We start from the raw sequence: 27,185 nt of genomic DNA, 5'->3' as shown, positions 1-27,185 counted from the left end.
CATGGCTTTTCTAACCAGATTAGTGATTTATCTTGGATGGGTGAACTTTACAATTTCTGAGCAAGCTAAGAAAAAAAATGTAGCTTTTTATTCATGGACAAAAATTCTTGTGCAGATTAGTTAAAAACTGGGGAGTGATGGTCAAGAGAGCGAGGACTTTTGTTCGTGTGTTGTTTTTGTGTTTTCCTCATAGACCGTATACAGTCCATGATTTTCCTCCATCTCTAGTTTTTTTTTTTTTTTTTTTTTTTTTTTGTAGCCTTGCTCATTACAGGAAGTTGCAGCAGTGAATGCCGTCCTCTTCCGCCGTTGCTTAGCGACAAAGGAAGCTTGTCTTTGGCTTAATTTTAGCACCTTCCTTTAGCTATTGCTGACTGACTGTACATTTTTTCTTTGCCCTGCTTGTCACAAAACATGGAGATCGCGATGGACCCATTATTTCTGGCTTGGAGCTACTTCAGGAGGCGGAAACTTCAACAATGTTCAGATATTTGTACCAAAATATTACACGACAATCCCTTCGACCAGGTACTGTGGCACAGTTAGCAATGCTAGCCCAACATGCTAACCTGGAAATCCCACTTGTTTGCTAACGCAGAGCAGCTTTACAAGCTGGTCTGCTATAATCCCGATTAGTTGCATGTTGCAACTTGCTAATGTTGCATTTGCGTGTACTTATTTATTTCTCTATTGTTCCCATTGCACAATATGCTTCCTTTCACATCTGTCCTCGTTTGCATGTGTTGTATTAATTTATTCCTTGCATTTTATTTATCCTCATTTCTTATTCACTTTATTCTTTCCTTAATAACTCATTGCATTCTGTCTAAAGGACTCGTCCTTGCATATCTCAGAGGTAACCATGTCTTAACTTTATTCCCGCCACTTCTTTCATTTCTAATGTCTGTACTTAATCACACAGTAGGCATTGAACATTAGATCTACACGGCTTTAGCTGTAAAAAAAAACCCAAAAAAAAACATTTTTTTTTATGAGTAAAACACTGTGTTGTAGGCTGCATGGAACTTGAAAACCCGTGCCCTTACAGAAATGGTGTACATTGATGAAGTTGATGTTGACCAGGAAGGGATTGCTGAAATGATGCTGGATGAAAGTTCAATTGCACAAGTTGCAAGTAGGTTTTAACTCTTTTTACATTGTCGCCATGTCTTTTTAATTCAAATTTACATTGTGAGTATTTTTAAGTATATTAAACTGATCTCTCTTCCAGGACCTGGAACATCACTTAGACTCCCTGGGACAAGTCAGGGCGGAGGTCCCACTCCAGCTGTCAGGTATCTTATCTTTTGAGGCCTGGAGGATGAAGACTTATCAATGAAGTTTCGAACTAGCATATAAACTATTGCATATAATTTCTGTGAAGGTCCAGTCCCATTTTTCTTCTTTTTTCTCTTTTTATAGGCCAATGACACAATCAGGGCGTCCTATCACAGGATTTGTGAGACCTAGCACACAGTCCGGACGTCCTGGGACGATGGAACAGGCTATCAAAACCCCTCGTACTGCAAGCACCGCTCGCCCTGTCTCAAGTGCATCGGGTAGACTTATTCGTTTGGCAACAGTGAGTATTTCAAAGAAAAATATACAGTTTTGTTTTGTTTTGGTTTTTTTTTTTTAAACAAACCAAACACATTTTTTTAGTCTATTATGAATTGTTCATATTACAATCAATGTTGTCTTTTCTAGACTCATGCAAATATGCATATAAATATATATGTATATATATATGTATAAATATATATGTATATATATATGTATATATATGTATGTATATATATATATATATATATATATATATATATATATATATATATATATATATATATATCGTTTTTAAATTTAATTATTCTTTCGTTCAAGTATATTAAAAAATATAAGATTTTTGTCTCTAATGATTTCTTAAGTGTTCTTGAGCTTTTGCAGATTTTCTACTCGTAAAGCTTTTTTCCCCCCAAAATAAAATAAAATATACTATATTATATTGTATTATATTATATTATATTATATTATATTATATTATATATCAATATATTATTGATATATTATATCTCAATAGATAGATCTATTTGTTTGCCCAGATACTTTAAGAGATCATTGTCTTGCATCTATTTATTTTGAAATTTCCACTTCCTACTTTTGAGAACAAGAATTGATTTATTGTTGAGCACTAAATGGATTAAAAATGAACATGATTTTAACCATTTACTTTTTTTTTTTATTCAGGCTTCAATGTTAACTAATCCAGATGGACCATTTATAAATTTATCAAGACTAAATCTGGCCAAGTATTCCCAAAAGCCCTGTTTATCCAGGGTAAGACCAAATCTTTTCTTTCTCACAATTTACCAAAATAAATGTGTCTATACGTGACAAGCGATCAGCATTTCTCTTCACAGACTCTGTTCGAGTACATTTTTCATCACGAAAATGATGTAAAAAATGTAAGTGTTGCCTACATCTCCACTATGAATAAAAACCATATTATAATAATTGAATTTCATTTTATATAATACAAATATTTCATGTACAGGGTTTGGATTTGGCTGCTCAAGCTACAGAGCATGCACAGTTCAAAGACTGGTGGTGGAAGGTTCAGTTGGGAAAATGTTACTACAGGTCAGTGCAAAATATCTGCATTTTATTAAAGCTGCACTATTTATACAAAATTCTTCTGTCATCACCTCATTTAATCTCTGCAGGCTGGGTTTATACAGAGAAGCAGAGAAGCAGTTTCGATCAGCCCTCAACCACCAGGAGGTGGTAGACACATATCTCTATCTTGCAAAGGTAGTGACAAAGAACTTAAAAAATATATCAAGTTGGGGTACAATCATCAGTAATGTCTCTGAAACTGTAAAATGGAAGAATGTTGTGTTTGTCTATAGGTTTATCAACGCCTTGATCAACCAGTAACGGCCCTGAATCTCTTTAAGCAAGGCCTGGATCACTTCCCTGGTGAGGTCACCCTTCTTACAGGGATCGCTCGTATTCATGAGGTACAGTGTGCTACCATAGGACCCTCTCAGTCTTCAGTCAGGATTTAACTACCTAAATAAGATAAGTAGCCATACATACTGTCTCTGGTGTTGATTTTATTTCAGGAAATGAACAACATCTCCTCAGCTACAGAGTACTACAAAGATGTCCTTAAACAAGATAACACTCATGTGGAGGCTATAGCCTGCATAGGCAGCAATCACTTCTATACCGATCAGCCTGAAATTGCCCTGCGATTCTATAGGTCAGGCACACCTTATTCTTTAGATAATGATGTAGTGTATTTTTACAATCAGTATAATGAAATCTTGTGTCTTTTTCAATATGCTGCTTCTTTTACCAGACGACTGCTCCAGATGGGTGTGTATAATTGCCAGTTGTACAACAACCTGGGTCTGTGCTGTTTCTATGCCCAGCAGTATGACATGACTCTGTCCTCATTTGAGAGGGCTCTGGCCCTGGTAGCCAGTGATGAAGAGCAGGCTGATGTCTGGTACAACATAGGACATGTCGCTGTGGTGAGTTAGCAGAAAATGTCTCAGGATATCTGCTGACTTATGTGGTTGTTTTTTACATAGTCAGCAGCTAAATAATATGAGGTTCATACAAATGATGGTTAAGTTTTGTGTTCACAGGGCATAGGGGACTTGTCCCTGGCATATCAGTGTTTCAAACTGACTCTGGCCTTCAATAATGATCATGCTGAGGCCTACAATAACCTGGCTGTGTTGGAGTTACGCAAAGGCCATGTTGAACAGGTAAGAACATTTAAGAGAAACGTTAGAATATGAAATATTGGATCACAACATTCTCCTTTTAGACTATAGTTTGATGCACAATATATATTGTCATAAAATTGCAAATACCACACTTTATAGCTATGAAAATTAAAGCTTAGTTTAAAGTAAGTCTTGTATGCACACCTGACAATATTATTTATTATGTGGTCCACTACATCAGGTCTCATTTTAAGGTTACACTTGCATAGCATAAATCCAAGATGCTATATGAATAAAGAGCTTTGTAATAAATAGCTTAATGTTCATATCATGATATGTGACTGGACATGATAAGATGTTTGAGATGTTGTTAATCCAGTTACTGAGTGGACTAGATGTTTTTCTGCAGGCCAAAAACTTCAATCCGCTTTATGTGAGCCAGGAACTGGCTATAACCTCTGTTGTCATGGTGACACAAGCTTTAAAAAACACAAATAAGTACAACTAAGCAGTAGACTACTGAGGTGTACAAGTTTTCAAGGTTAGATGCTTGATAAAGTTGGTCAGATTAATTCAATATCCATCTACCCACCCATTTTCTTCATCTGTCCCCCCATTTTCTTTGCCTGCTTGTTGAAACTCTGTGTCCATCACAGTACATAATTGCTCTCACTGACAATATTTGATTTACATATTTGAATACTATGTACATAGAGTTAGTACTAGGTATTTTTGTGAGGATGATGAGATTATACTGATTTAATATTTTGAAAAGTAGAGCGGAACAGCCAAGCATAAATAGTTCTCTATGCCTTTTGATAAAATACAGTCCAGTCAGAAAAATTAATCATTGCAATGTATTTGATCCAGTCAAAGGCCTTCCTGCAAACAGCTGCAACCCTGGCTCCTCTCATGTATGAGCCACACTACAATCTCTCCATTCTCTCCGAAAAGGTAACATATTACTGAGTAATCCAGCCAAACATGCAGACATTATGATATGTATGCTAAATTGATGTTTTTATACTTGCTCAGATTGGTGACCTTCAGAGCAGCTATGCTGCAGCCCAGAAGGCTGAAGATGCATTTCCTGAGCACGTTGACACACAGCAGCTTCTCAAGCAGCTTCGAGAGCATTTTGCGGTGCTGTGAGGGTCCACTGCCAACAGGCATTCGAACAGAATATTATAAATGTAAAGGTTGGGAGTTTAGTCCCACTTGGAAATCAACACAAGGGCATTATTCTTTTATTATAGTTAATATATTTAATAAGCATTTTACAGCAATTTATATGTATTTGAATGCTTAGAGCCAGTATTTCAGCAAATGCTAAGTAGGTTTTGTATTCAATTTGTTTTCCATTTGATGATAAAAGACTGTCAACATGTGAAGCCTGGTATTTTTATGATAGATTGGTGATCTACTGTTTTAGTTAGTTAGCAATTGAACCACAGCAAAATTGTTTTTTTTTTCTTCAGAGAATAATTACGTTATTCTGTAGACCTTGGTTTCATTTCACAAATCCATTTCAGGAAGTAACTGCATGGCACATCCTTCCAAACTGTAAAGGGGTTGAGTTTGGGATACATAGCAACACAGTCGGCATTGTGCGGGTGGTTTGACTGTCTTTCCTCCCAGTACCTGTAAACAAATAAATACATTTCTTGAATCTGTTCCTTTGCTTGTAATTACAACCATGAAAAACTTACTAGTGTCAAAGATGATGCCAGGAATGGATGATAGCTGTTACTTTTAAGCATGTGAGTAAGAAGTCACAACAGTCTGCACTGCTGAAACATCCTTGAACTAATCTTCATCTTTACCCTTCAGTCAGTGTTGTTCCATCCAGCCATTTCCAGGTTCCTTCTTCTTCTACATCTCTCAATCCGATCCAGAAGCCATTCTGAGTTGATGGTCTTGAGTGGTCAAAATGGCTATTTACCAAGTTAATTATCGACATCTGACAGAACAGGAAATACAAACAAACATATTTTCTTTCAAAACTGTGATGAGAACTGTATAGTTTATCCAGAAATAGCAGTTTGTTGCCTAAAATGACTCTTACGTGTTTCTCTCTGCTGTCTATAACTGCCAGGTCACCTCCTTGCCTCTTGCAGGACTGTCTGGCATCCTGCCATGTTACGCGTGAAAAAGTGTCAGAAAACGGGAAGAAGTAGCACATGGAGTTCATCCATGTCCATCCAGATAAACAGTGTCTACATCCATCTCCTGTTGCCAAAGAGAAAGAAAGTATGATGTGTTGTTCCCTGGGTCACAGGAGCAACATGTGTAATGACCTAAGAAAATGGCTCTCACTTATCATCGGCAGGTGGGATTGTAACGCTGCAATTTCCATCTCTATTTTGTCAGCCTGCTTTTCGTAGTCTTTGTTTCTTCTGACCTGGTGGTTCAGCTCCCACTTTAAAAACTCTGATTTGGAGGTCTCTTTCTCCAGTTGTTTCAACGCATCATCACGGCTTTGGACAGCAGCGTCATAAGAATCCTGCACTTTCCTTAGCTCCATCCCGATGTCCATTACTATGTTATCATTAGTAAGCTTGTTGTCTGTAGGCAGTGTAGAGATTATGGTACAAAAGTGATTTAGCTAGCACATTTAAATTTAAAACCATGATTTTACTACATATTTTTCTTTTATTATAAGTAAAGTTAAATAACATCTCAGTGACTCAAACAAATTTAATGAATCTCAAGGGTGATGGTCAGTTTAAAATCAAAAGCCTGGGCAGACATTTTCTGAATAATCTGAAATATAGTTTTTTAAGTCTTTACTGCATTTTCTTGTTTCTCATCAGCTAACAAAAGCACTGAAATGATACGCCTTTCCTGCAATAAAACTAGCTAAAATGACAATATAATGTTGTAGAGGTGTAAAACTGAAACCTATCACAAAAAGCTAAAAGTATTTTGGTTGAATATCACTTTACTTTAATAATAGCAGCTGGTGTATTTTACATTAATAAAAATTCTAATTAGCCCCCTTTACACTAAAGTAAAATCTGTAAGGGTAATGCTTCTGTACAATTGGCAACAGAACTAAACATGGGTTGGCAGTCGGCCCCAAAATCCCCTGCAATACTGTCAACCTATAGAGCAAAGCTAAACTCTTTAGCTGTGTTATATGTCTGGAGGATCCATTAAGAGTTAAAAATATCAAGTTGTGAGTTACATTTGTCTCTTTTTTTACTTCTTCTTTTTATTTAATTCAGTTTCTATGGCGCAACAGAAAACACACTTAACATCTGGTCTTTCTAAAGATTTCCTGTCAGACTTGATCTTTCTACTTTCTCTTAATGCTTGAGGACAAACTAACTTTAGCTGCTAAATGCTCAGCAAACGTTCACATGCTCACTTTAGATGCTTTTAGCATGAGCAATGTGATGCATAATGGTTTAATCTTATTGAAAACTGCCACCTGCTGTGAATGCAGACAGCATCAATGAAAGCTGTGAGGATGAACAATAAATAATGTCCTCATGCTAACATCAAACCATCATGTGTGGTTAGTTGAGACTTGGTTGTCATTAGTCCACAATTGTGTCTGAACTATTTTCTTAAACCCAACAATAGTGCAAGATCAACAAGTCAGTAAAAAACTCTGAGCCTTGGATAATCTTAAACTGTCACAACAAATGCATTTTAGAAATCAGCTTTGCATTTAAAATGACATAATAGGTCAATTTAATGATGCAATATAATCACAACAGTCATAAACATAAACTTTCTTCCTTGTCTCACATCAGTTTATACACTCTCCATCAACTAAAGTACTGTTTGTTCTTTAAAATGTTTACAGTATTGTAAAATAGCAAGCTTTTTCTGGGTTGACAACGACTTACAATAGATTCCCAGGCCAATATTAACTGCAAACAGAATGACAGCGAGCACCGTCAGGCTCACTGTGAGCAGTTTGTAGTGATTCAAGATGGATTCTGGTCTTACTGTGGACATGGAAACTACACAAAAAGATGTAAATTAGTCCTCAAAAGAACAGAAACAACAGATTATTATTAGGCTAATATAGAGATCTTTAGTCTGTTATTTAACTATTACAGTGGTAATGATCAACTGCTGCGCTACACACACATTTTTTAAAAAAGTAATTAAAAACAAGCACTTATGTTAAAACAAAGCAAGAATTGGACATGGTCATGGTAATGGGTCATACATACTGTTTTACAATCTGACATGTTCATCAGTCTGTGTAACCTACCTTGCTCATTCTCCTGGTTTGAGCAAAGAGGGTCTTCATCCGCAGTGATATCCTCCTGAGAAACCAGTTTGTTATATGTGGCACCTAAATTTTCTCTGTCCTCCATCTTTGACTGCTAAAAATGTGACCAGTCTGACAGTCCTGTCCAGAAGAGAGTGTTTGTCAGGGCATTGCCCTACTAGTATTTGCATGAGTGAGCGATGTTACCAACCAAAAACCTTGTGCATCTGTTAAATATTTACAAGGAGGGCTGCAGGTGGATAAATGTGGTTCTGAGCTTTAAAAATAGGTTATATCAAATTTATTTATCTATACATTTTTCTTTATGATAGGCTTAGGTCAAAGTAAGGGATATAATTAGGCACCCATTTATATTTAGTTAAGATTAGAGTTAAGTCTACACAAAGTAAAAGACTTTGTGTACTTGTTTGTATTTTTCTGGATATGTGGATTTACTTGATCAAATATAAACCATAAAGATAAACTCACCCTGATTTTCTTCTTTAATAGTGTATTTCATAGTGATGTTAACATACATACAACATTAAAACAGTGATTGATAATGTTCATGTGTACTATCAACATAAAACTACACATTTTAAATTAATCATTAAAAAAAATTAAGGTGATTAAAGTTTTTTTATACTTGAGTTTTAGTTTGGACCAAAGATAAGCTGAAACAGAAACTTCGGCAACTGGTTTTGTTTTACATATTACACTGTAAAATGTAAAACAAAACATGTAAAATTACTGTTATCATAAAACTTTATTTAACGTTATAATTCTTTTGAGGCAAAAATCTTGTTGATCATATGAAGACTGATTAACAGATGATCAATAAAAGAAAATGAATTAATATGAGAATCAGATGTATATTATTAATCCAAGGCTGGGACATTTCAGTGTTACAGCAGCATCATATATAAATGTATAGAAAAGAGTAAAAATTAAACCATGAGATGCAAAAACACAAAGCACCCAAATATCCAGGTGAAAAATAGATGCAACAATTATGGTTATTAAATATATTGTGGTAGCAGCCTGTAGTAATTACATAACATTGTTTTTTGAGGAATCTTTTTCAATTCATGGGAAAAAGAAAGTATCATTTTTTTATCTTAAATGTTTGATCGAACTTAGATTTAAAAAAAAAAAAAAATGCAGAAACAGTGCACAAAAATAAGTACACTCCTTGATTCATACGTACTAGTTCATACAGCTTGAGTGGCATAAACTTGGAGTGACTGTTCTTGCTTACAGTCTTGCATTTGGACCCACTCTTCTTTACAATGTTTCTTTGGTTGATTGTGTTATGTTCTGTAGTTTGTGGTTTTGGTTTTGCTTTCTTGTTTTGTATCTTAGTTGTCGTTTTTGTAGTTATTTGAAGTCTAGTTTCCTGCTTTGCTTCCTGTTCATTAACTCACCTGGTCTCATTAGTTCTGTTTGTGTGTGTATACGACTTTCAGTTGCTGGATCATTGTATTAAACTTCTTGTGTAAATTCACCATGTTAGATCAGTTTTCCCTGTATTAGTTTAGTTCTTTGTGTTAATCTGTTCTTTGTGTTAGTTCTGCCTTCCATCGTTTCCTGGATTAAAACCCTCTTCATTCTGCATTCCTGACTCCCGTCTCCTTATGACAGATTGATGTTTGTGGGCTCTAATGAGCCACCAAAACATTTAATCAGACTGAGGTTTTGTAAAATCTTGACTCTTTCCATTTTCAGCCATTCTTTTGTAGATTTGCAGCTTTGCTTGAGATCACTGTCCTGTTGCATGAGCCGGTTTCACAGTTTTAGTAAATAATACAACCTAATGGCTAATGGCTGTAAGGAGCCTTTATCCTTTGTCTGCAAAAAAACTCAGTCAACAGCCTCCTAGTGTGCTTGAAAGTAGGCATGAGATGTTTGAGCACATAGTTCCACAAACTTTATGGTTTGTTCAGATAAAGCTTTGCAAACCTTGCGGCCATATTATTTTTAGGGAGAAGCATAATTTCATCATGTTTAACCAATGTTTTTATTTTATTTTTTAGACCACAAAATGTTCAGAATTCTAAAACTTTAGAAGTTAAACTTTCTTTTTCACATCTATAAAGGGTATATAATAGCAGATCAAACATCATTCTTACATCATAGAATCACTTATTTGTTTTTCCAGCTTGCAGAGGTACAGGTCAGAGCAACTCATAAAATTCATATTGATATGTGCGTTGTGTTGGACCTCAGCTTGAAGAGGTTGGTGCCTTTTCACAAATCCATTTATTAAGGGATTCACAATTGTCATCGTTCCAAGCCTTGAAGAAGTTTCTCCTGGAGGAGACTGTTGCACAATCCTCATTGTCATGGGTATCATTTGGCTCTCCATCTTTCCAGTACCTGTAACAAACAGTGGGTCACTTTACAGGTGATGATTGATTCCTCAGTTAAAGTAAGAGAAGGATAAGAAAATATTAAAAACTTGAAGCTCTCTTTTGTTCTGTATAACATGCATAACTTGTTTTTGTGTCTTACCAGCGATAGTCACTTCTCAGAGTGCTCTAACTGGAAAATCTGGGAAAATTTCTAATGAACAAGCTAGGCTAACAGCTACTCAGAACAGTAGAAAAGTGAATTTTGGAACCTAAAACAACTCAAGTTTAGATGTCTCATTGCAACCTGAGTCTAATTTTTAAAGCCTAATATAAGAAATTATACTTTAGATTAAGAGTCACCAACTCCGGTCCTCAAGGGCTACAATCCTGCAGGTTTCAGTGGTTCCCTGTACAACAAGGATCCTCAATCCAGGTCCCTTGAGGGCCGGTGTCCTGCAGGTTATCTAAGCGTCCCGGCGGCAGCACACCTGATTCAAATCAATGTGTATTTAGCAGACGTATGCAGAGCTTGTCTGAGCCAGAGTCTAATGTGTTCCAGCTGGGACACCAGGAAAACCTGCAGCACACTGGGCCTTAAGCACCAGGATTGAGGATGCTTGCTGTAACAGCCCAGATTAAAATTTAAAGACCAATAAGAAGTGCTCATGTTATATTACACTTGTATACTTTCAGGAAGTCAATTAACGCATAGTAACCATGGTAATCACTAAATTGTGATTATTTCTTTCACAATAATTGTACCAAGAATCTTCAAGCATGGCATCCATAAAAGTCATCTTTAAAGTTGATGTTGAAATCAATTACTGCCAGATATTGGAACAACAAAAAGATGTTGAACATGGATGAAAAGGTCCGACAAGAACAGCTCTAGACTCTTTGATTACATATTTTTCTCAGCATGTCAAATTCTTACCCTTCAACAAGGAATGTTCCATCCACCCATTTCCACGTCCTCTCCTCCTCAGAATCTCTCAGTCCAATCCAGAAGACTTCTCTATACTGGGATGGCTCTTGGTGATCCAACAAGTAATTTACAGTTGAGTTCTAAGAGATAATGTATATATAAAAAAATAAGTACAATACAAATAAAGGAAAATTTGTTCAATTCTACTTAACAGTTTTATTTTGTTTTTTTTAAATAAATATCAACAAACCTCTTTGTCTTTGCTGTTTATGATTATAAGATCTCCTCTCTGCATTTGGCAGAATTCTCTGGCTTTTTGCCAAGATCTTTTTTCATTATTGCCCAAAAATGAGAAGTAGTAGCATGCAAAATTCATGAGGATCCATCCTTCAGGACAATGTTTGCATCCATCACCTGTAGCCACATGAAACCAATATGTTAAACAGTTATAGTCTCACACTTTTATCATTTGTGAGCCATAGTAATTGTGAAACATGTCTTACTAATCATTGGCAGGCGTAATCTCAGTTTTTCAACTTCCTTTGTTGTTTTTTCAATCTCTGCCATGTAATCAGCGGTTCTTTTTGTCTGATGCTCAAACTCCCAGTTGGTTTCTTCCTGACTGTTTATCTCACTTTTGGTCTTTTTCTGGGCATCTTTCATGACTCCCACAGCGGTTTTGTAATCCTTCTTGAGTTTGGTCAGGTCTTCCCTGATTCGTTTCACATCATCAAATGTGAGGTGAGTATCTCTGAGGTTGTTGTCTGAAGATAAAGAAATAATGTCATCGCAAGAAAGTGTTCTTTCTTCTTGTTCTTCAGGATTCTTCCCTAAAATGTAGAATAAGATCTGACAAAAATGATTTTCTGTGCATTTCGGTGGTTTCTGGTACATTAAAAGTAATTTTGGGTTTCTTATTCTCCTCTAAAGCCCAAGCTTTCTTTTTAAGTTATAAACATTAACAATGACAGAAATTTATTTTTTTTTTTAGTTAATGAGGTCTTGTTTGTGAACAAAAAATCTTTGCATTAAAATTTCATGTTTGGTCAAAACTATATTCGTCAAATAAATCAAATTTATCAATTTGCAAATTGTGTTAAATCTTTTTGCTTAATATTAATAGACCATAATATTTCAGGTCATCACTATGCTCTCAGAAGTGCTGTGAACTAACAGAAAACAACAATTCACCTCGTGACATGTAAGTAACTCATATAGGAACATAAACTCACAGTGAACTCCCAGGCTGATGTCAACTATGAGCAGAAGAGCAGCTAAAAGTGCCAGTGCTAGTGCTCCCAGTCTGCAACGTCTCTCCGGTTGCATATTGAACATGGACACTGGACAATGAGACAATTTATCACAATCAAAATAAATCACTGCATCAAGCTACCATCAGATATTGTGCAGTTAATAATGACATGTCTCGAGCTTCATGTTGTTCCATAAGCTCCATTAATGGATGATTGAAAAGGATTGAACCAAATAGTAGAATAACCTAAACATGATTTAACACATTCAATGAGACATGTTTTAGAAGTCAGAAAATCAAAATAACCAACCTTTTAGTCGTTGCCAGCTTTGGTTTAGTTGTTGATAAGGACGACGTTCATCATGAAAATCCTCTTGACCAACCAGTGAATCAAATCCATCATCAAGGTTAAACCCTTGAGGTTCTTCGCTTTCTGTCATCGCTGTTTAGTTGAGATTGGGTTATGTGTGAGTGCATGAAAGTAAGCTGAGACCATCAGCAAATATGTGAAATAAAAAAGAAGAAAATCCAGTTAAAATAGCTTTTCGTAAGAAATAGGAAAAGAGAAGTGAAACTCCCCGCGTGATCTATTGAGTAAAGCTAATGTTCTTAGCCAGAACCATACAGGATGTGAATATGCTGAGCTGTAGAAGTCATGCAGAAAAAGTTAGTCTAAAATCAGACCGATTAAAAAGTTGAGATCTTTGTCATTTACCATCAGTTCTACATTCAATGTCTGACCTAAAGATGTCTAATTAACTGTCATTGATGGTATTCTGCTGATCATTTTACTCCTTTATTTAATTACTACAACACTCTCTTGGCATCCTCCAGCTTTAAACATGTCATTGTGGTTGCTACGAAGATAGTAACTCTAACCACTGATCTATGATGTTGCTGAGACAGAAACCTTGAAGGACTCCTTAATGAATTTGGCACATGAACAGTTGATTGACATCAGGTTACCAGATGATTTCTCTGTTTGCTTTCTCTTATAGAGATGGGCTAAAACTGACAGATTAAATAATTAAAAACTTGAGAAATGTTTAGATCATTGTAATTTATCACCAATTCTACATGCAATGGTCCAAAAGTCAGATTTTCAAAAGGCCTACTTTTAAATGGGTCTTATCTTTTTATTACCTGAAATAAGTTAAATGTTGTTTTTTACATTTTAAAAATTAAAAGAAGAAAAGGTCAAACCAAGTCTACATTTAGGCATATTGCAAGATCCTTGCAAAATAGCAACCGTCTTGGCAAATCAAAGCTCACAAGTGTTTCATGTAGCTGCAAAGAGTCAAAGTGAGTTCCTGTTTTGGGGAACTTTTACTTTTTTCTAATAATGTCCCAACATGCATGTAATGTTAGTTTGTGATCAGCTCACAAAATGGTCCTCATCCCACTAGCTGCTTCATCATTAGCCCCAAAAATGACTCAGCTAGATAGCTGGTAAATGTTTTCTTTTATTAAATTCCGACCCCCTTTGTCTCCAATAAATAAATAAATAAACATATAAAAGAGGCTATTTATATTTTAAATGAATCGGCTCAGAATTTCTTTCCACAATAATTTATTTGGACGCTCATTTACATCTTCTTTTGCATTTTGACTTGAGGGAGAACAGTGCTTCAGTCTATTCTGATAACTGTCTACTGTTGCTCAGTTTACTCCTTTATATAATTTCTGATTACTCTCTACAACACCCTCTTGGCATCTTCCAGCTTTTATCACATCACTGTGGTTGCTACGGAGATAGTTACTCTAACCACTCAGCCACGATGTTGCTGAGACAGAAACCTTGAGGGACCCTTGATTGAATCTGGTACATGAACAGATGACGGACATCAGGTTGCCAGATGATATCTCTGTTTGCTTCCTCTTCTAGATGTGAGGTAGAATTGTAACACTAAAGGATAATTAATGACAAGCGGAATCTGTTTTATTGGTGATGACACCCTTAGTGGGGCTGGACATTATTACCCTTAAAATGTTTGGTATTGTTTCAGGATCTTTAGAGCCCTTTGATTTGCTTTAAAAAAGAAAATTGAATGTCTGATAGATAGAAAAACCAAGAATAAATCCATTGGAGAAGATAACAGCAGACATGTTTAGTGCTGATTAAAGATATGAACCAAATGGGATGCATGATGGTGGAGGAGCTGTATTTCACAAGTAGTCTGCTATTTCAGACAGGGCAGTGATGTAATTTTATTGATTATATAAATACCTTGACACTGAATTAAAAAATAAAATACATAAGCATCAGAGACAGACGTTCAGTTCAGTGTAAAATGCTGAAAGAAATGTTGAAAGTATCTTTTGTTTTTATGCTGCTGAAGTATTTATTTATTTAGTTGGGTGTCATTTCAAGTGTCCACAGTTTTCCTTTAGCATTTTTCATCAAAGCAAGTTTCTTATTCAATTATAGACATTTCTTCATCAGGCTGGAGGCCTTATCTTCTCATCTAACAGGGCTTATCATTAAGTGCAGTTAAAAAAGGATAACATACAACACTAGACTGTAGATCAACATCATCATGCTTTATTTTGAACGTTTACAGCATCTTTTTTTTTTTTTTTTTTCATCTGCTTGGACGTACTTATTTAATCAGTTGAAACTCTTTTCACATATCCACTTTTTTTCACTTCGAACACAGTTGTCATCGAAGCGAGTCTTCCAAGGATTATAATTACTATAGATTGCAACCCCACAATCCTCTCCATGATGTCCCCAATCGTTTGGTTCTCCATCCATCCAATACCTTAAAAAATGAATGCATTTAAAATAGCTGTTCAGTGTTATGTAACTGATGGATAATCTGAAGAATAATTGTGCAGATCCCACCTTTCTTCCACCTCTGTGACATTATTAATCCACACCCATGTCCCTTCTGACTCTGTGTCCCTGAGGCCAATCCAGAATCCGTGTCGCCAGATATCACGGCCAACTCTCATATTGTCAATTGTGCCGCTCACAAATTTCTGAACAAGAACACAGGAGAACTTTTATTTAGACAGGCAAGTTTGGCAAGTCATGTCCATAAACATTTAATACACAACAATGTTTCTGCTTTCTTTTAACTGTTATTTTGCACTACTTGTTTTCAACCCACCTGCTCCTCCTGGCTATCAATCACAATCAGGTCAGATCCACGTCTGATGCAGTCGGCTCTGCTGTCCTCCCAGTTCTTATTGTTAGTCTTGGACTCAGTGTAAGAAAAGAAATAGCAGGATGAATTAAAAGGAACCCATCCAGACTGGCATTTTCCACAACTTCCCTCTGAGAAACACAAGATTTATAGTCATTTCAGGCACTTTGCTGTGAATTTATTTGTTAAAATAATTCAATAAAATATGACAGAGCTCTGTCTGACCCAAAGATGATATGTTGGACTGCAGACTTTGCTTCTCTGCTCTCAGCCCTTCGATCTGTTTTTGATAACCATCATTGACAATCTTCTGCTGCTCAATTTGTTCCTTCAGTTGTGCATAGTTTTTGATTGCTCTGTCCAAGGCGCTCTTGGCCTCCTGTTCAGCTGTGATCACATCACTGTGGTTGCTGCGAAGTTCTTCAAGCTCACTGATGAGCTGCAGTGCAGCTGAGTGGGAATCCTGAGAGGAACCCTGTTTGACTTTGGTACCTAAATGGGTAAAATCTTATCATTAAAAAGTCTACAAGAGAATGTTAAAGTCTGTCAAAATGTGAACAGTAAATTGTAGCTAAACACACGGTTCACTCTCCTGGTTCTTTCTTACTTTAGAAGAATATGAAAATCAATCTTTACTGTACACATACATGACAGCTTGTTTCTTTGGTTGGGCAATAATTGTAAAAAATAAAAAAATGAACTATCTATTAACTTTTTAAGCACTTGAGTGAAAATTTTCTTATTTAACCTAATTTAACCTTTGTCAAAATCCTCATAATAGGGAAATGAAACTTTCTTTTTTACTTACAGTTTACACCGAGTACAATAGCAGCTATGAATAATGCAGCGTTCAGCAATCCCAGACACAGAATTAGCACTTTGTAATTTGGAAAAGTGTTTCCACCTGTAATAATAGTACATAAAAGTAGGATTATTGTACACGAAGTGTTCTCTTGTCCAACAACTCTTGCTATGACAAGTTATAGGAATCAACAAAACTTGGTGCTTGAGGTCTGCTGTCCTGCAGGTTTTAGATGGCTTATTAAAAGGCTTTTGCAGAACGTAACTAAGCTGTTAAAGATTTCTTTTATTGGCATCAGGTATGTTAAAGCAGAGAAACATCTAAAATCTGATGGTTACTGGACCTCAAGAAGCAGATTCCCTGATCCCTGGTACACATTCCACAAGAGTCATTTCCTAAATGTGTAGTTTGTGGTCAATATATGGAAATTTACAGCTAAAGTTTGACTTAACAGTTAACTTCAATTAAGATTTAGTTGTACATTAAGGTTATTTTTAAAATGTGTTTTTTTATACAAATCACTCCCTAATACTGACAGAAATGTCATTTGTTGTCACCGAATCAGAAATTGATTAAAAATTGAAGGATCATGTCAAGACATTTTCCTGTAGAAGAAAATCATACCCTGTCCAAAGATTTTATAGCGGAGGTGTCCAACTTCCTTGTCATTTGTCCAGGTCTTTAAACTCTCCATGACTGTTGCTGGTAATGCACCCTGATTCGTGCTTGACTGCTCTTTAATACCCTAAGGCGGCGGACTGAGGAAACTGCGTGGGTGTTTCAGCTTCACAAGCGTTTGTGACTTATGGAACACCATCCTTCCTCAAAATGTTATTGTACATTTGGACCTATTTTTAAGAACTTTTCTTAGAGTAAGATGCTACAGAAGCTGAGAAGGGCTGTGCATGACTACAGTTATTTTATCTATTGTCATCTTTAACCCTTTCATGCATAGTGGCCATTTAGTGGATGCATATTTACAAGCTTTTTCTTGCATATTCATAAATGAGTATGGTATTTTTGTAAATAAACCACTTCAGTGGACGTTAGAGAGTCATCCAAAATGTTTCCACTGACTGGAGAGTAAATAAATATATGATATAATTCAATATAATGTAATTATGCAAGTTTGTCTTTGCGACAAATAAGAAAAGAAAATGATACAGCTATATTTTATACAAGATTTACATAACATAATTATGATTGTATGATATCTTATGAATATTTTATAGAATACATTAATATAAATCATTAATCATGATCAATTCTAAATATCACTAATAAACAAAAAACGTATTATTACATAGTCTGCAGAAGTAAAATACTGTATTTAACAAAAGATATTGCATTGTTTTTTATTAATTCATACATGAAAGGGTTAAATGGTGTTTTAATTTTCATAGTTTTCTTGAGATAACAAGGAAAAGTTTTTGTTATGTTAATGGGATAATTTATCTTGTTATCTAATGAAAGCTAAGTATGTTGTCTTTCCAGGGTTCTTACCTTCCACTTATTCTTACTCATTTTTAACCCACCTGTTCCTCCTGGCTATCAATCACGTCTGGTCAGATCCACATCTGATGCAGTCGGCACTGTTGTCCACGCAGTTCTCACTGACAGTTTCGGACTCAGTGTAAGAAAAGAAATAGCAGGATGAATTAAAAGGAACCCATCCAGACTGGCATTTTCCACACCTTCCCTCTGAGAAACACAAGATTTATAGTCATTTCAGGCACTTTGCTGTAAATTAATTTGTTAAAATAATTCAAAAGCTGATATGTTGGACTGCAGACTTTGCTTCTCTGCTCTCAGCCCTTCGATCTGTCTCTGATAACTTTATTTGATGATTTATTGATGCTAACTTTCTTCCTTCAGTTGCACATAGTTTTTAATTACTTTGTCCAAGGCACTCTTGGCCTCCTGTTCAGCTGTGATCCCACCACTGTGGTTACTGTGGAGTTTATGAAGCTTATTGGTGAGCTGCAGTGCAGCTGAGTACGAATCCTGAGAGGAACACTATTTGACTTTGGCACCTGAACAGGAGAAAACTCAACATCACAAAATTACAAGGGTATGTTAGAGTCTGTGTCAAACTGCGAGCAGTAAATTCTAGCTAAACACACAGTTCACTCTCCTGATTCTCTTCTTACTTCAGAAGAATATGAAAATCAATCTTTGCTGTACACATACATGACAGGTTGTTTCTTTTGGTTGGGCAATAATTGTAAAAAAAAAAAAGAAAAAAGAAAGAAAGAAAGAAATTGAACTACCTATTTACTTTTGAGCACTTGCGGGAAAAATGTGTTGTCAGCAATTTACACTTGTCAAAATCCTCATAATAGGGAAATGAAACTTTCTTTTTTACTTACAGTTTACACCAAGACCAATAGCAGCTATGAATAATGCAGCGTTCAGCAATCCCAGACACAGAATTAGCACTTTGAAATGTGGAAAAGTGTTTCCACCTGTAATAATAGTACATAAAAGTAGGATTATTGTACATGAAGTGTTGACTTGTCCAACAACTCTTGCTATGACAAGTTATAGGAATCAACAAATCTGGTGCTTGAGATCTGCTGTCCTTTAGATTACGTTTTTGGCAGTGTTGCTCTCTACACAGTTTGCTGATAAAATTATGACAATTGGTCTTTGTTGTAGACATGAACAACAGCTTTTATAATTATTTTCAGTAAATAGAGAACACATTCTAAAAATGAATTTGCTAATATTAATTTAAATCTGAATCTTGGTTTCAGATATACACTTGTAGTTTTGTTGGGCAACAACTGTAAAAATGTTTAAATAACCATAAACTGTGCATAAGCTCATGATGGAAAACTGTTTAACCAGCAAATTAATCTTCTGTAAAATCGCCATAACCTCCTGACTACCAGGGGAAAAAAATGTGTAACCACAAATGTCCACTACGGAGGACATTGCTTAAACTTTTAAATATTGTGGTAAAATATAGTTATATTTATATATGAAACAATTTTATGTGTTTATAAGATATTCAATGAAAATATAACTTCAAATTCCAAGTAAAGCACAAAGAAATTTCAGAATTTCAGCACAAAGAAAAGTGTTATGCACTTTTGCTCTTCCCATAAAACATGCTTGTTGCAGTGGAGGCCATTTTTCTTGAAGAGAGAAAGAAAGTTCACAAAGCCCCACCCCCACAAATGAGGTACCATTTAAAAGCACTAAATGTCCTCTTTAAAAACCAAAAGGTGTTCAGTAGCATTCAGGGAGATGAAAATATTTAGGTTCACAAAGGTCCTCCACAGAGGACAAATTTGAACTACTGGTAGTCAGGAGGATAATCCGGAAATGAAACTTTCATAAGCTGTCATACTTACAGCTTACACTGAGAACAGCTGCAGCTGTGAAAAATGTAAAGATCAGCAGTCCCAGACACAGAATTACTGGTTTGAAAAACTCCATCCACCTGTGATTTTGGTGCATAAAACAGGAATGACTGTCTATAAAATGTTCTCCTGTTTTGCTAGTCTTGCTCAGTCTCAGTATATAAGCATGCCAAATCAATTTAAAAAAAAAAAAAAAAAAGGTCCATCCATCTATTCATTTTCTGCCGCTTATCCAAGGTCAGGTCTTGAGAGCAACAACCTAAGCAGGGAAGCCCAGACTTCCCCCTCCCCAGCCACATTTGCCTGCTCTCTAAAAGGTGTTCCCAGGCCACTCGAGAGATATAATCCCTCCTGGGTCTTCCCTGGGGTCTCCTCCCACAGGGATGTGCCCGGAACACCTCACCAGGGAGGCGTCCAGGAGGCATCTTAACCAGATGTCCAAGCCACCTCAACTGGCTCCTCTTGATGCTGAGGAGCAGCAGCTTTAATCTGGGCCCCTCCTGGATGACTCACACTGTCTCGCTTGACTTGCATGCATCTGTATCTCATTCTGTCAGTCATGATCCACAGTTCATGACCATAGTTGAGAGTAGGAACATAGATCAACTGGTAAATCGAGAGCTTTGCCTTCTGTCTCAGCTCCCTCTTCATTACAATAGACAGGCAGAAAGTCCTAATTACTGCAGACTCCGCACAGATCCGCTTGTCAATCTCACGTTCCACCCTTCCCTCATTTGTGGGAAGACCCCGAAGATAATTGAACTCCTCCACTTGGGGCAGGACCTCACTCCCAAACCAGAGAGGAAATTTCACTCTTTTCCAGCTGAGGACCATGGTCTTGAATTTGGAGGATTTGATCCCCATCCCAGCTGCTTCACACTCGGCTGTGAATCGCTCAAGCAATAGCTGGAGATCAAGGCCAGAAGAAGCCAACAGGACCATGTCATCCGCAAAAACCAGAGACCCAATCCTGAGGCCACCAAACCGGATCCCCTCAACACCTTGGCTGTGCCTAGAAATTCTGTCCATAAAAGTTATGAAGAGAATTGGTGATAAGGGGCAGCCTTGGCAAAGTTCAACCCTCACTGAAAACGAATCAGAGAGCCCACCCTGAATCCCCCAGCTCTGCTTCTTTATCAGAAGATATGTTGGTAGGATTGAGGAGGTCTTAAAAGGATTCTTTTTACTGACCCACAACATCCCAAGTTGAGATTACCAGCTAAGGTCACAGCTCCTATCCCCACTGTACACAGTGTTAACAGAGCACTGCTACCCCCCTCCTGAGTAGCCGAATGGTGGACCAAGATCTCCTCGAAGTTGTACTCCATGTCCTCGCCGAACTTTTCCTATGCTTAATCTCTAAAAGGTCAATATATTAACATTTCAAATCTAAAAGTGTAAGTCAAAAGTTACTATCAATCAGAAATTTGTACATTTAACATATTCTCAAATTGAAAGTTATTCATTCACTTACGATACAATACTGACAAAAGTGTCATTTGTAGTGGTCTAATTGGAAAGCGATGAAAAAATGCAGGAAATTATAAAGACAACATAAGCCACTGCAGAAGAAAATCATACCCTTTCAAGATATTTCACATTGGAGTTGTCTGTCTTTCTTGCTATTTGTCTCTGCTTTTATACTTTTAATGACTGCAGCATTGCTGTTGTTGAACTCCTTTTTTATATCCTGAAGCGGAGGCAGCTACAGATAGTTATTAGATCACCTTTAGTCTGCTTATATGCAACACTTTTGTCAGTGGTTCATTGAGAATCTTACCGAAAGCTTTTATAATTTATAAAGTTTATCATTCTTGTATGAGTATTTCTTGACCACCCTTGAGGAAACTATGTTTAAATGTGTCTTCACATGGACCAGTTAATGAGTACATTCAGTGCAGTGAGAAAAGAGTAAACTAACAGCAAACATAAGCGATAACAGAGGTAGTGGAGAGGTTTTACAGGTAATAGGACAAACAGAAGCAAAGGTACGTTCAAAATAATGAAAAATGAGATTTCATTCAGCTTAATGTTTTTAAGTTATTGATTTTTGCTTCAAATGTTTTAAACTGTTAAACTGAAATAATGCTATCAGTTTTTCTAACATCATTAATACAAGTGATTATTTCTATATTATTTATTTTGCTAACACAGATAAATGTGGTTTATTTAAATCATCTAGTTTAACACAAAGATACTACATGGATGGTGAAGAACAGTCTGAAGCTTTTTACAGGCTAATGTAGCGATTTTCCAGAGTATGGAATTTCACTGGTGCCATTATACAGTATTTCTCATAAGTGTGTTGTTTGTAAGTAAAATACACACTGGTTGATCATTGAGTGAATGTGTATTTTTGTGCAAACAACTTCCAAACAACTTGTGTAGCAAATGCATCGAGTATTTAACTATAAGGCAAGGCTGGCTTTCAATATGTCATTACTGTTGTGGAAAGAACAGGTCCGTGAATTTTTTAAATGGACTTTTCATCTTTTCATTTTCATGGGCATGATAACCATGACAAATGAAGCAAAAAAAAAAAATAAGACCAACAAAGCATTTTTCCTCATAATATATATATATATATATATATATATATATATATATATATATATATATATATATATATATATATATATATATATATATATATATATATATCATTAACATTTCCACACGTTGGTTGCCAACTGTCTGAATTAACTCTAAGGTTATTTCATTGAGTCTCATCAGAAGATCATTGTACTCTTCCTAACATAATTCAATGGAGACAAGCCCATCAGAGTAAAGGAGGATGATGAGCAAGTAGCTTGATGAGACACTCTCTCAAGGGGTTTTGACACAGGCTTTAGCAACAACTGTTAATCCAAAAAGCTGGTCACTATTTCAACAGGTTTTACTTTTGTCTGTGTAAACACTCAACACTTGTGTGGTGCAAAGCACATATAACTGCATCTGAGCATCAGACAAGGATGGGGGATTAAAGAATAGCAAATCAATGATGGAACATGTACCCAGCACTGTTAGCATTAAAGTGTGGTTTGGGAGCAAGTTTACTCTTTTGTGCCCCAAAGAGAACCTTGTATAGGCTGGCTATACTGAGTGCATATATCTCACCTACACACTCGGCTGAAGATAGCTCAACAAAAGTGGTGTCTTAAGTGGGCACTTTCATTGCCCCCCTACCGTTATCCCTCAATTTGGCAGGTTGAAATTGCTGCCTAAATACACCTTGATAGTAGAAAAAGCTTTCCCTCTGTCTGCCGTATCCTACAGCACAACTAGTATCATAGTTATAGAGCACTGAAATGATTTCTTTTTTAATCAGAGCACCATTTCTATCAAAATAGACCACTTACACTCAAACAGAAGCCTAGACATACTCTGGCTTGTGCCACTCATGTACCACTTATGGGCCAGGCCCCTCCAGCAAACCTCTTTGGGCGGGAGTGAAAACATTTCCCTGCACCTAAAAGCAGTTACAGAATAATAAATAAAATGAAAGAACAATAACAAAGCAATTGTCTGTCATTATAATGGCCAACCCACAGTAAATCATTATTAATTGGTTATTTTATGTTTTAATTGTGCAATTTTTTTTAACATAAAATGTCAATATATTAGTTGATTTACAGTATTTGTATACTATTAAGATTTTAATTGATCGATTTGATCATATTAAAAATATATGTATATATTATGTGCTATAATATTATAACTACATTGATAATTCAGATTGATTAAGTTTATTTCCCAATTCTTCTGGTAACTCAGTTCCATCAAATAATAATTATAATTAAAACCGCAAGCGGTGATATAGGCCCTCGCACCATGGCGCCGCTCGGCATAATGCCACCGCCTCCCCTGCCAACATCCTTCACATGTCTCTCTCAACCTAAAGTGCAACCAGACTGCACTTCAGGCCATTTAGGCCTTATGAACGGTCACTTCCTGTCACCAAGGGGCGGGGCTAATTTATCATCTAATTATTGACATACAGAAATGTGAAGGACATGACTGACATCATCTGTAGTGAATTTGGTGCAGGTTGGTTGTTTTTTGTGGGAGTTATGTCAGTTTTCCTTTTCATTGCATCACATCTGCTTTGCTGCCCCGCCTCTCCTAAATGATATCCCCTATCAAAAGAAATAACACAACTTTTAATCACACATACCTCTTGAGCATCCTGACTCATTTGGGTTAAAGTTGGACAAATTTCTTAGGAGAAGTTCCTCAAAATGCATGGCAAAGAAAATGACAGAAATGACCCCAAAAATGGCACCTTTTTCAAAATGGCCAACTTCCTGTTGGATTTAGCCCATATGTCCAAGAGACTTTTTTGAAGGTACTGGGAGGGTCTACAAGTGTCCCGAATCATATCCATGTCAGTCAATGTAGTGGGCGGGGCTGAATGATTGAAATTTTTTAGGGGGCGCTATGGAGCCATTTACTATCTTTTCCATTATATGGTAATTTTATTTTATTAAGGACATAACTGTCATGACTCATGGCAAGTATGGTGAAGATCAACAATTTCATGGCTTTGTTACAGGTACTTCCTGGTTCATGATGTCAGACACTTGTTGTTGCCAAGGGGTGGGGCTAGTTCATTGTCATGTTATTGCACTGTATATTTTGTTCATCATGGGACTGGCATCAAATGTGTCAATTCCTGTGCTGATATGTTGTTTTATGTGGGAGTATTAGCAATAAGTCTTTGTTAATGAGACATAAAACTTTGAGGGCCCGCCCCTCCTAAACTAAATCTTCTATTAGAAGAAATAACACAACTTTAAATCACACATGCCTCCTGAGCATCCTGTGCAAGTTGGGTGTCAGTTGGACAATATCCCTAGGAGGAGTTGTTTAAAATGCATGGCAAAGAAATGACCCCAAAAATGGCACCTTTTTCAAAATGGCCGACTTCCTGTTGAATTTAGCCCATATGTCCAAGAGACTTTTTTGAAGGTACTGGAAGGTTCTCCAACTGTGCTGAATTTTATCCATGTCAGTCAATGTAGTGGGCGGGGCTGATTGATTGAAATTTTGTAGGGGGCGCTATGGAGACATGCTCCATTTATTCCATAATGTTTCAATGGGGCTAAGTTCAGGGCCTTACTGTCATCAGTCATGGCAAGTATGGTGGCGGTCCAAGGTTCCATGGCTTGGTCACAGGTACTTCCTGTTTCATGGCGTTGTACCGCCATTCGCCATGTCCCGTTTAGCGTAGCGACTTGAGGTTTTTATTGTGGCATCATGAAAGGGTTTGACATGTTTTGGAGGAGGCTCAAGTGTTTGGGACCATTTGCTTAGAAGCATGACCCTCAAACGTGGAAAAAACCACTTCCTGTTGTAAGTGGGCGGAGCTTAGGTCTACACCAGCAATGGTCACATTAATCTGTTCAGGACTGATCCCTTATTAATCCCTATAAGTTTTAGGGTGATCAGATCAAAATTGACAATTTTATAGTGATTTATGATGTCACGCCGCCGCATGGAACTTCGCCATGGCGTCACGGGCACGCCGTGCAGCGTAGAGCAACGTCCTTTATAAGATCTCTTCACCAACATGTTTTGTGATGCCTGAGTGAATTTGGGCCATGTGGTGTCCACCAAGCCAGAGTTATGGGTGTGTGAGCAAAAAACAACACTTTTGACCTCCAGGGGGCGTGGCTATTTCATAATCAAAATATTGACATATAGAACTCTGTAGGAGGGGACTGCCATCATATCTAGCAAATTTGGTGCAGAAATGTTGCTTTATGTGGGAGTTATATCCGTTTAATTTTTCCTGGCGAGACATCAAACTTTGAGGACCCGCCCCTCTTAAACTAAGTCTCCTATTAGAAGAAATAACACAACATTGAATCACACATGCCTCCTGAACATCCTGAGCAATTTGTGGCTCAGTGGGATAAAAGCCCTAGGACGAGTTCGTTAAAATGCGAGGTGCTAAAACGCCAAAATATTGACTTTGACCTAAAATGGCCGCCTTCCTGTCGACATTTCACCATGACATTAAGAGGATTTTTTGTTTGTCCTGTCATGTAGATCATGTGTATGAATTTTCATAAAGATTACCGACATGCAGTGGCGGGGCACCTAAAATAGGTGGCGCTCTCGTTCAGTTTCGCCCAAACATTCTGGAGCACCTCAAAATATCAAATTTTTCGTATTCCCTTGGGGGGGTACGCAAAATTTGGTGAGTTTTCGAGCACGTTCAGGCCTCCAAAAAAGCACGCGAAGTGTCCGAATAAAAATAATAATAATAATAATAATAATAATAAACACTGCAATTACAATAGGCCTTCGCACCGCCAAGGTGCTCGGGCCTAATTAAACCAAAGTGATTACAAAACAAAAGAGGCATGTGTTCTTAAAATGAAATCAGCTGTTCGCTACAAGTTGATAAAATACCTTCCAAAAAAAATACAACTACAGCAGATCACATATTTCATAGATTTATTCAAAACCAAAAGACATGGAAAATGCATTTTAACATGGAAAACTGCTGGGTTTGCTCTCTGCATGCTTATGGTCCAAAGCTAGTTGAGCTTCTTTTCACATAACCATTCCCTCTCCACCTTGCAGTCTGCATCAAACCATGAGAACCTGCCGTTGGCATGGACACTTGCTGAGCTGATTATTACACAGTTCTCCCCTGATGCTCCATAGTTGTTGGGATCTCCTGGAGACCAAAACCTAAAGAAAAGTTCATCTGTTCATTCATTTTCCTAACCGCTTAGTCCAACTAAGGGTCACAGGAAAAGAAAAGTTCAATTTATACATTTAATTCAGAGTGATTTCAGGTTTTTTTTAAAATGTTATTAATCTCATTCTGAATCTTGTAAGTTTGCTTCTTTGCAGTAAATGAAAGACTTGACATCAATGGTGAAATTTGCATTCAGAGGTAAATAAATGATTCATGATTTTGCAGAGGAAATTTGCAAAACATTCAAAATTTCAAACATTTAAAATTTTAAGAAGAAAAGCTATCAAACTGTTTAATAGATAGAAAACAGTGACAAAGGAGCGTTTAGCTGAGCTAAACAGTGCTGTTGGTAAATGTAAACAAACAGAAATTGTGTGCTTCTGGTGAGCTTCCTGCAATTACGGTTTCTTTTGTTGGGTGTGGTGCAAAGCCACACCAGCAAACTAACTCTTGTAACACATTGCACTGCAAGTTTTAAAGCGCTTACCCGTCACCCTGCAGAGTTTTATTATTAACCCACACCCAGGTGCCTTCTGTTTGAATATCATTAAGGCCAATCCACACGCCTCCATATTCCCAAAATCTCGTTGACCAGGGAACTCTTGGTATGTGCTCGAAAACATTTGCCTAAGAAAGTAAAATTTAGAGTAAATCACAT

At 36.7% G+C, this 27,185-nt stretch overlaps 3 protein-coding genes across 7 annotated transcripts; 1 reads left to right on the top strand and 2 right to left on the bottom strand.

The window, feature by feature from the left end:
- Window positions 1–413: 413 nt before the first annotated feature.
- ttc8 (tetratricopeptide repeat domain 8) lies at window positions 414–4,889 on the top strand (the record flags this gene model as incomplete). Of its 5 annotated transcripts, XM_079262484.1 has the most annotated exons (15): window positions 415–528; window positions 833–856; window positions 1,015–1,135; window positions 1,232–1,295; window positions 1,423–1,582; window positions 2,245–2,334; window positions 2,418–2,462; window positions 2,552–2,637; window positions 2,721–2,808; window positions 2,907–3,017; window positions 3,123–3,262; window positions 3,362–3,536; window positions 3,654–3,776; window positions 4,608–4,691; window positions 4,773–4,889. In XM_079262484.1, 15 exons carry the CDS (start codon window positions 415–417, stop codon window positions 4,887–4,889), a joined length of 1,542 nt encoding a protein of 513 aa, XP_079118610.1. The 5 variants fall into 5 exon arrangements, with proteins under 5 accessions (XP_079118609.1, XP_079118612.1, XP_079118611.1 ...); XM_079262483.1 differs by lacking the exon at window positions 833–856 and having other exon boundaries at window positions 414–528; XM_079262486.1 differs by lacking the exons at window positions 833–856; window positions 2,245–2,334 and having other exon boundaries at window positions 414–528.
- A 4,937-nt stretch (window positions 4,890–9,826) lies between these two features.
- LOC306773037 (uncharacterized protein) lies at window positions 9,827–12,978 on the bottom strand. Its single transcript, XM_079262732.1, has 6 exons — window positions 12,807–12,978; window positions 12,477–12,584; window positions 11,748–12,008; window positions 11,495–11,658; window positions 11,254–11,384; window positions 9,827–10,344 (listed from the first exon to the last, which is right to left on the bottom strand). Exons 1-6 carry the CDS (start codon window positions 12,934–12,936, stop codon window positions 10,191–10,193), a joined length of 948 nt encoding a protein of 315 aa, XP_079118858.1. The 5' UTR covers window positions 12,937–12,978; the 3' UTR covers window positions 9,827–10,190.
- A 2,063-nt stretch (window positions 12,979–15,041) lies between these two features.
- Window positions 15,042–17,177, bottom strand: LOC306772976 (asialoglycoprotein receptor 1-like). Its single transcript, XM_079262648.1, has 6 exons — window positions 17,072–17,177; window positions 16,454–16,549; window positions 15,871–16,137; window positions 15,610–15,776; window positions 15,342–15,478; window positions 15,042–15,258 (listed from the first exon to the last, which is right to left on the bottom strand). The coding sequence occupies exons 1-6, from the start codon at window positions 17,139–17,141 to the stop codon at window positions 15,105–15,107; spliced, it is 891 nt and encodes a 296-aa protein (XP_079118774.1). The 5' UTR covers window positions 17,142–17,177; the 3' UTR covers window positions 15,042–15,104.
- Window positions 17,178–27,185: the final 10,008 nt, after the last annotated feature.

This window comes from Telmatherina bonti (assembly GCF_933228915.1).
Source record: "Telmatherina bonti genome assembly, chromosome: 22".
NCBI lineage: Eukaryota > Metazoa > Chordata > Actinopteri > Atheriniformes > Telmatherinidae > Telmatherina > Telmatherina bonti.
This window is presented reverse-complemented; position numbering and strand designations above follow the sequence as displayed.

Excerpts from the sequence above, each read along its gene's own strand:
- LOC306773037 (XM_079262732.1), bottom strand. The coding sequence starts at position 12,936 with ATGACAGAAAGCGAAGAACCTCAAGGGTTTAACCTTGATGATGGATTT. Across the intron at positions 11,659-11,747 it reads ATTACGCCTGCCAATGATTA|GTGATGGATGCAAACATTGT; the intron begins GTAAGACATGTT and ends ATGTGGCTACAG. Across the intron at positions 10,345-11,253 it reads GGAACATTCCTTGTTGAAGG|GTACTGGAAAGATGGAGAGC; the intron begins GTAAGAATTTGA and ends TGTTTGTTACAG.
- LOC306772976 (XM_079262648.1), bottom strand. The coding sequence starts at position 17,141 with ATGGAGAGTTTAAAGACCTGGACAAATGACAAGGAAGTTGGACACCTC. Across the intron at positions 16,138-16,453 it reads TATTGTACTCGGTGTAAACT|GTACCAAAGTCAAACAGGGT; the intron begins GTAAGTAAAAAA and ends TTACCCATTTAG. Across the intron at positions 15,479-15,609 it reads TTGATAGCCAGGAGGAGCAG|AAATTTGTGAGCGGCACAAT; the intron begins GTGGGTTGAAAA and ends GTTCTTGTTCAG.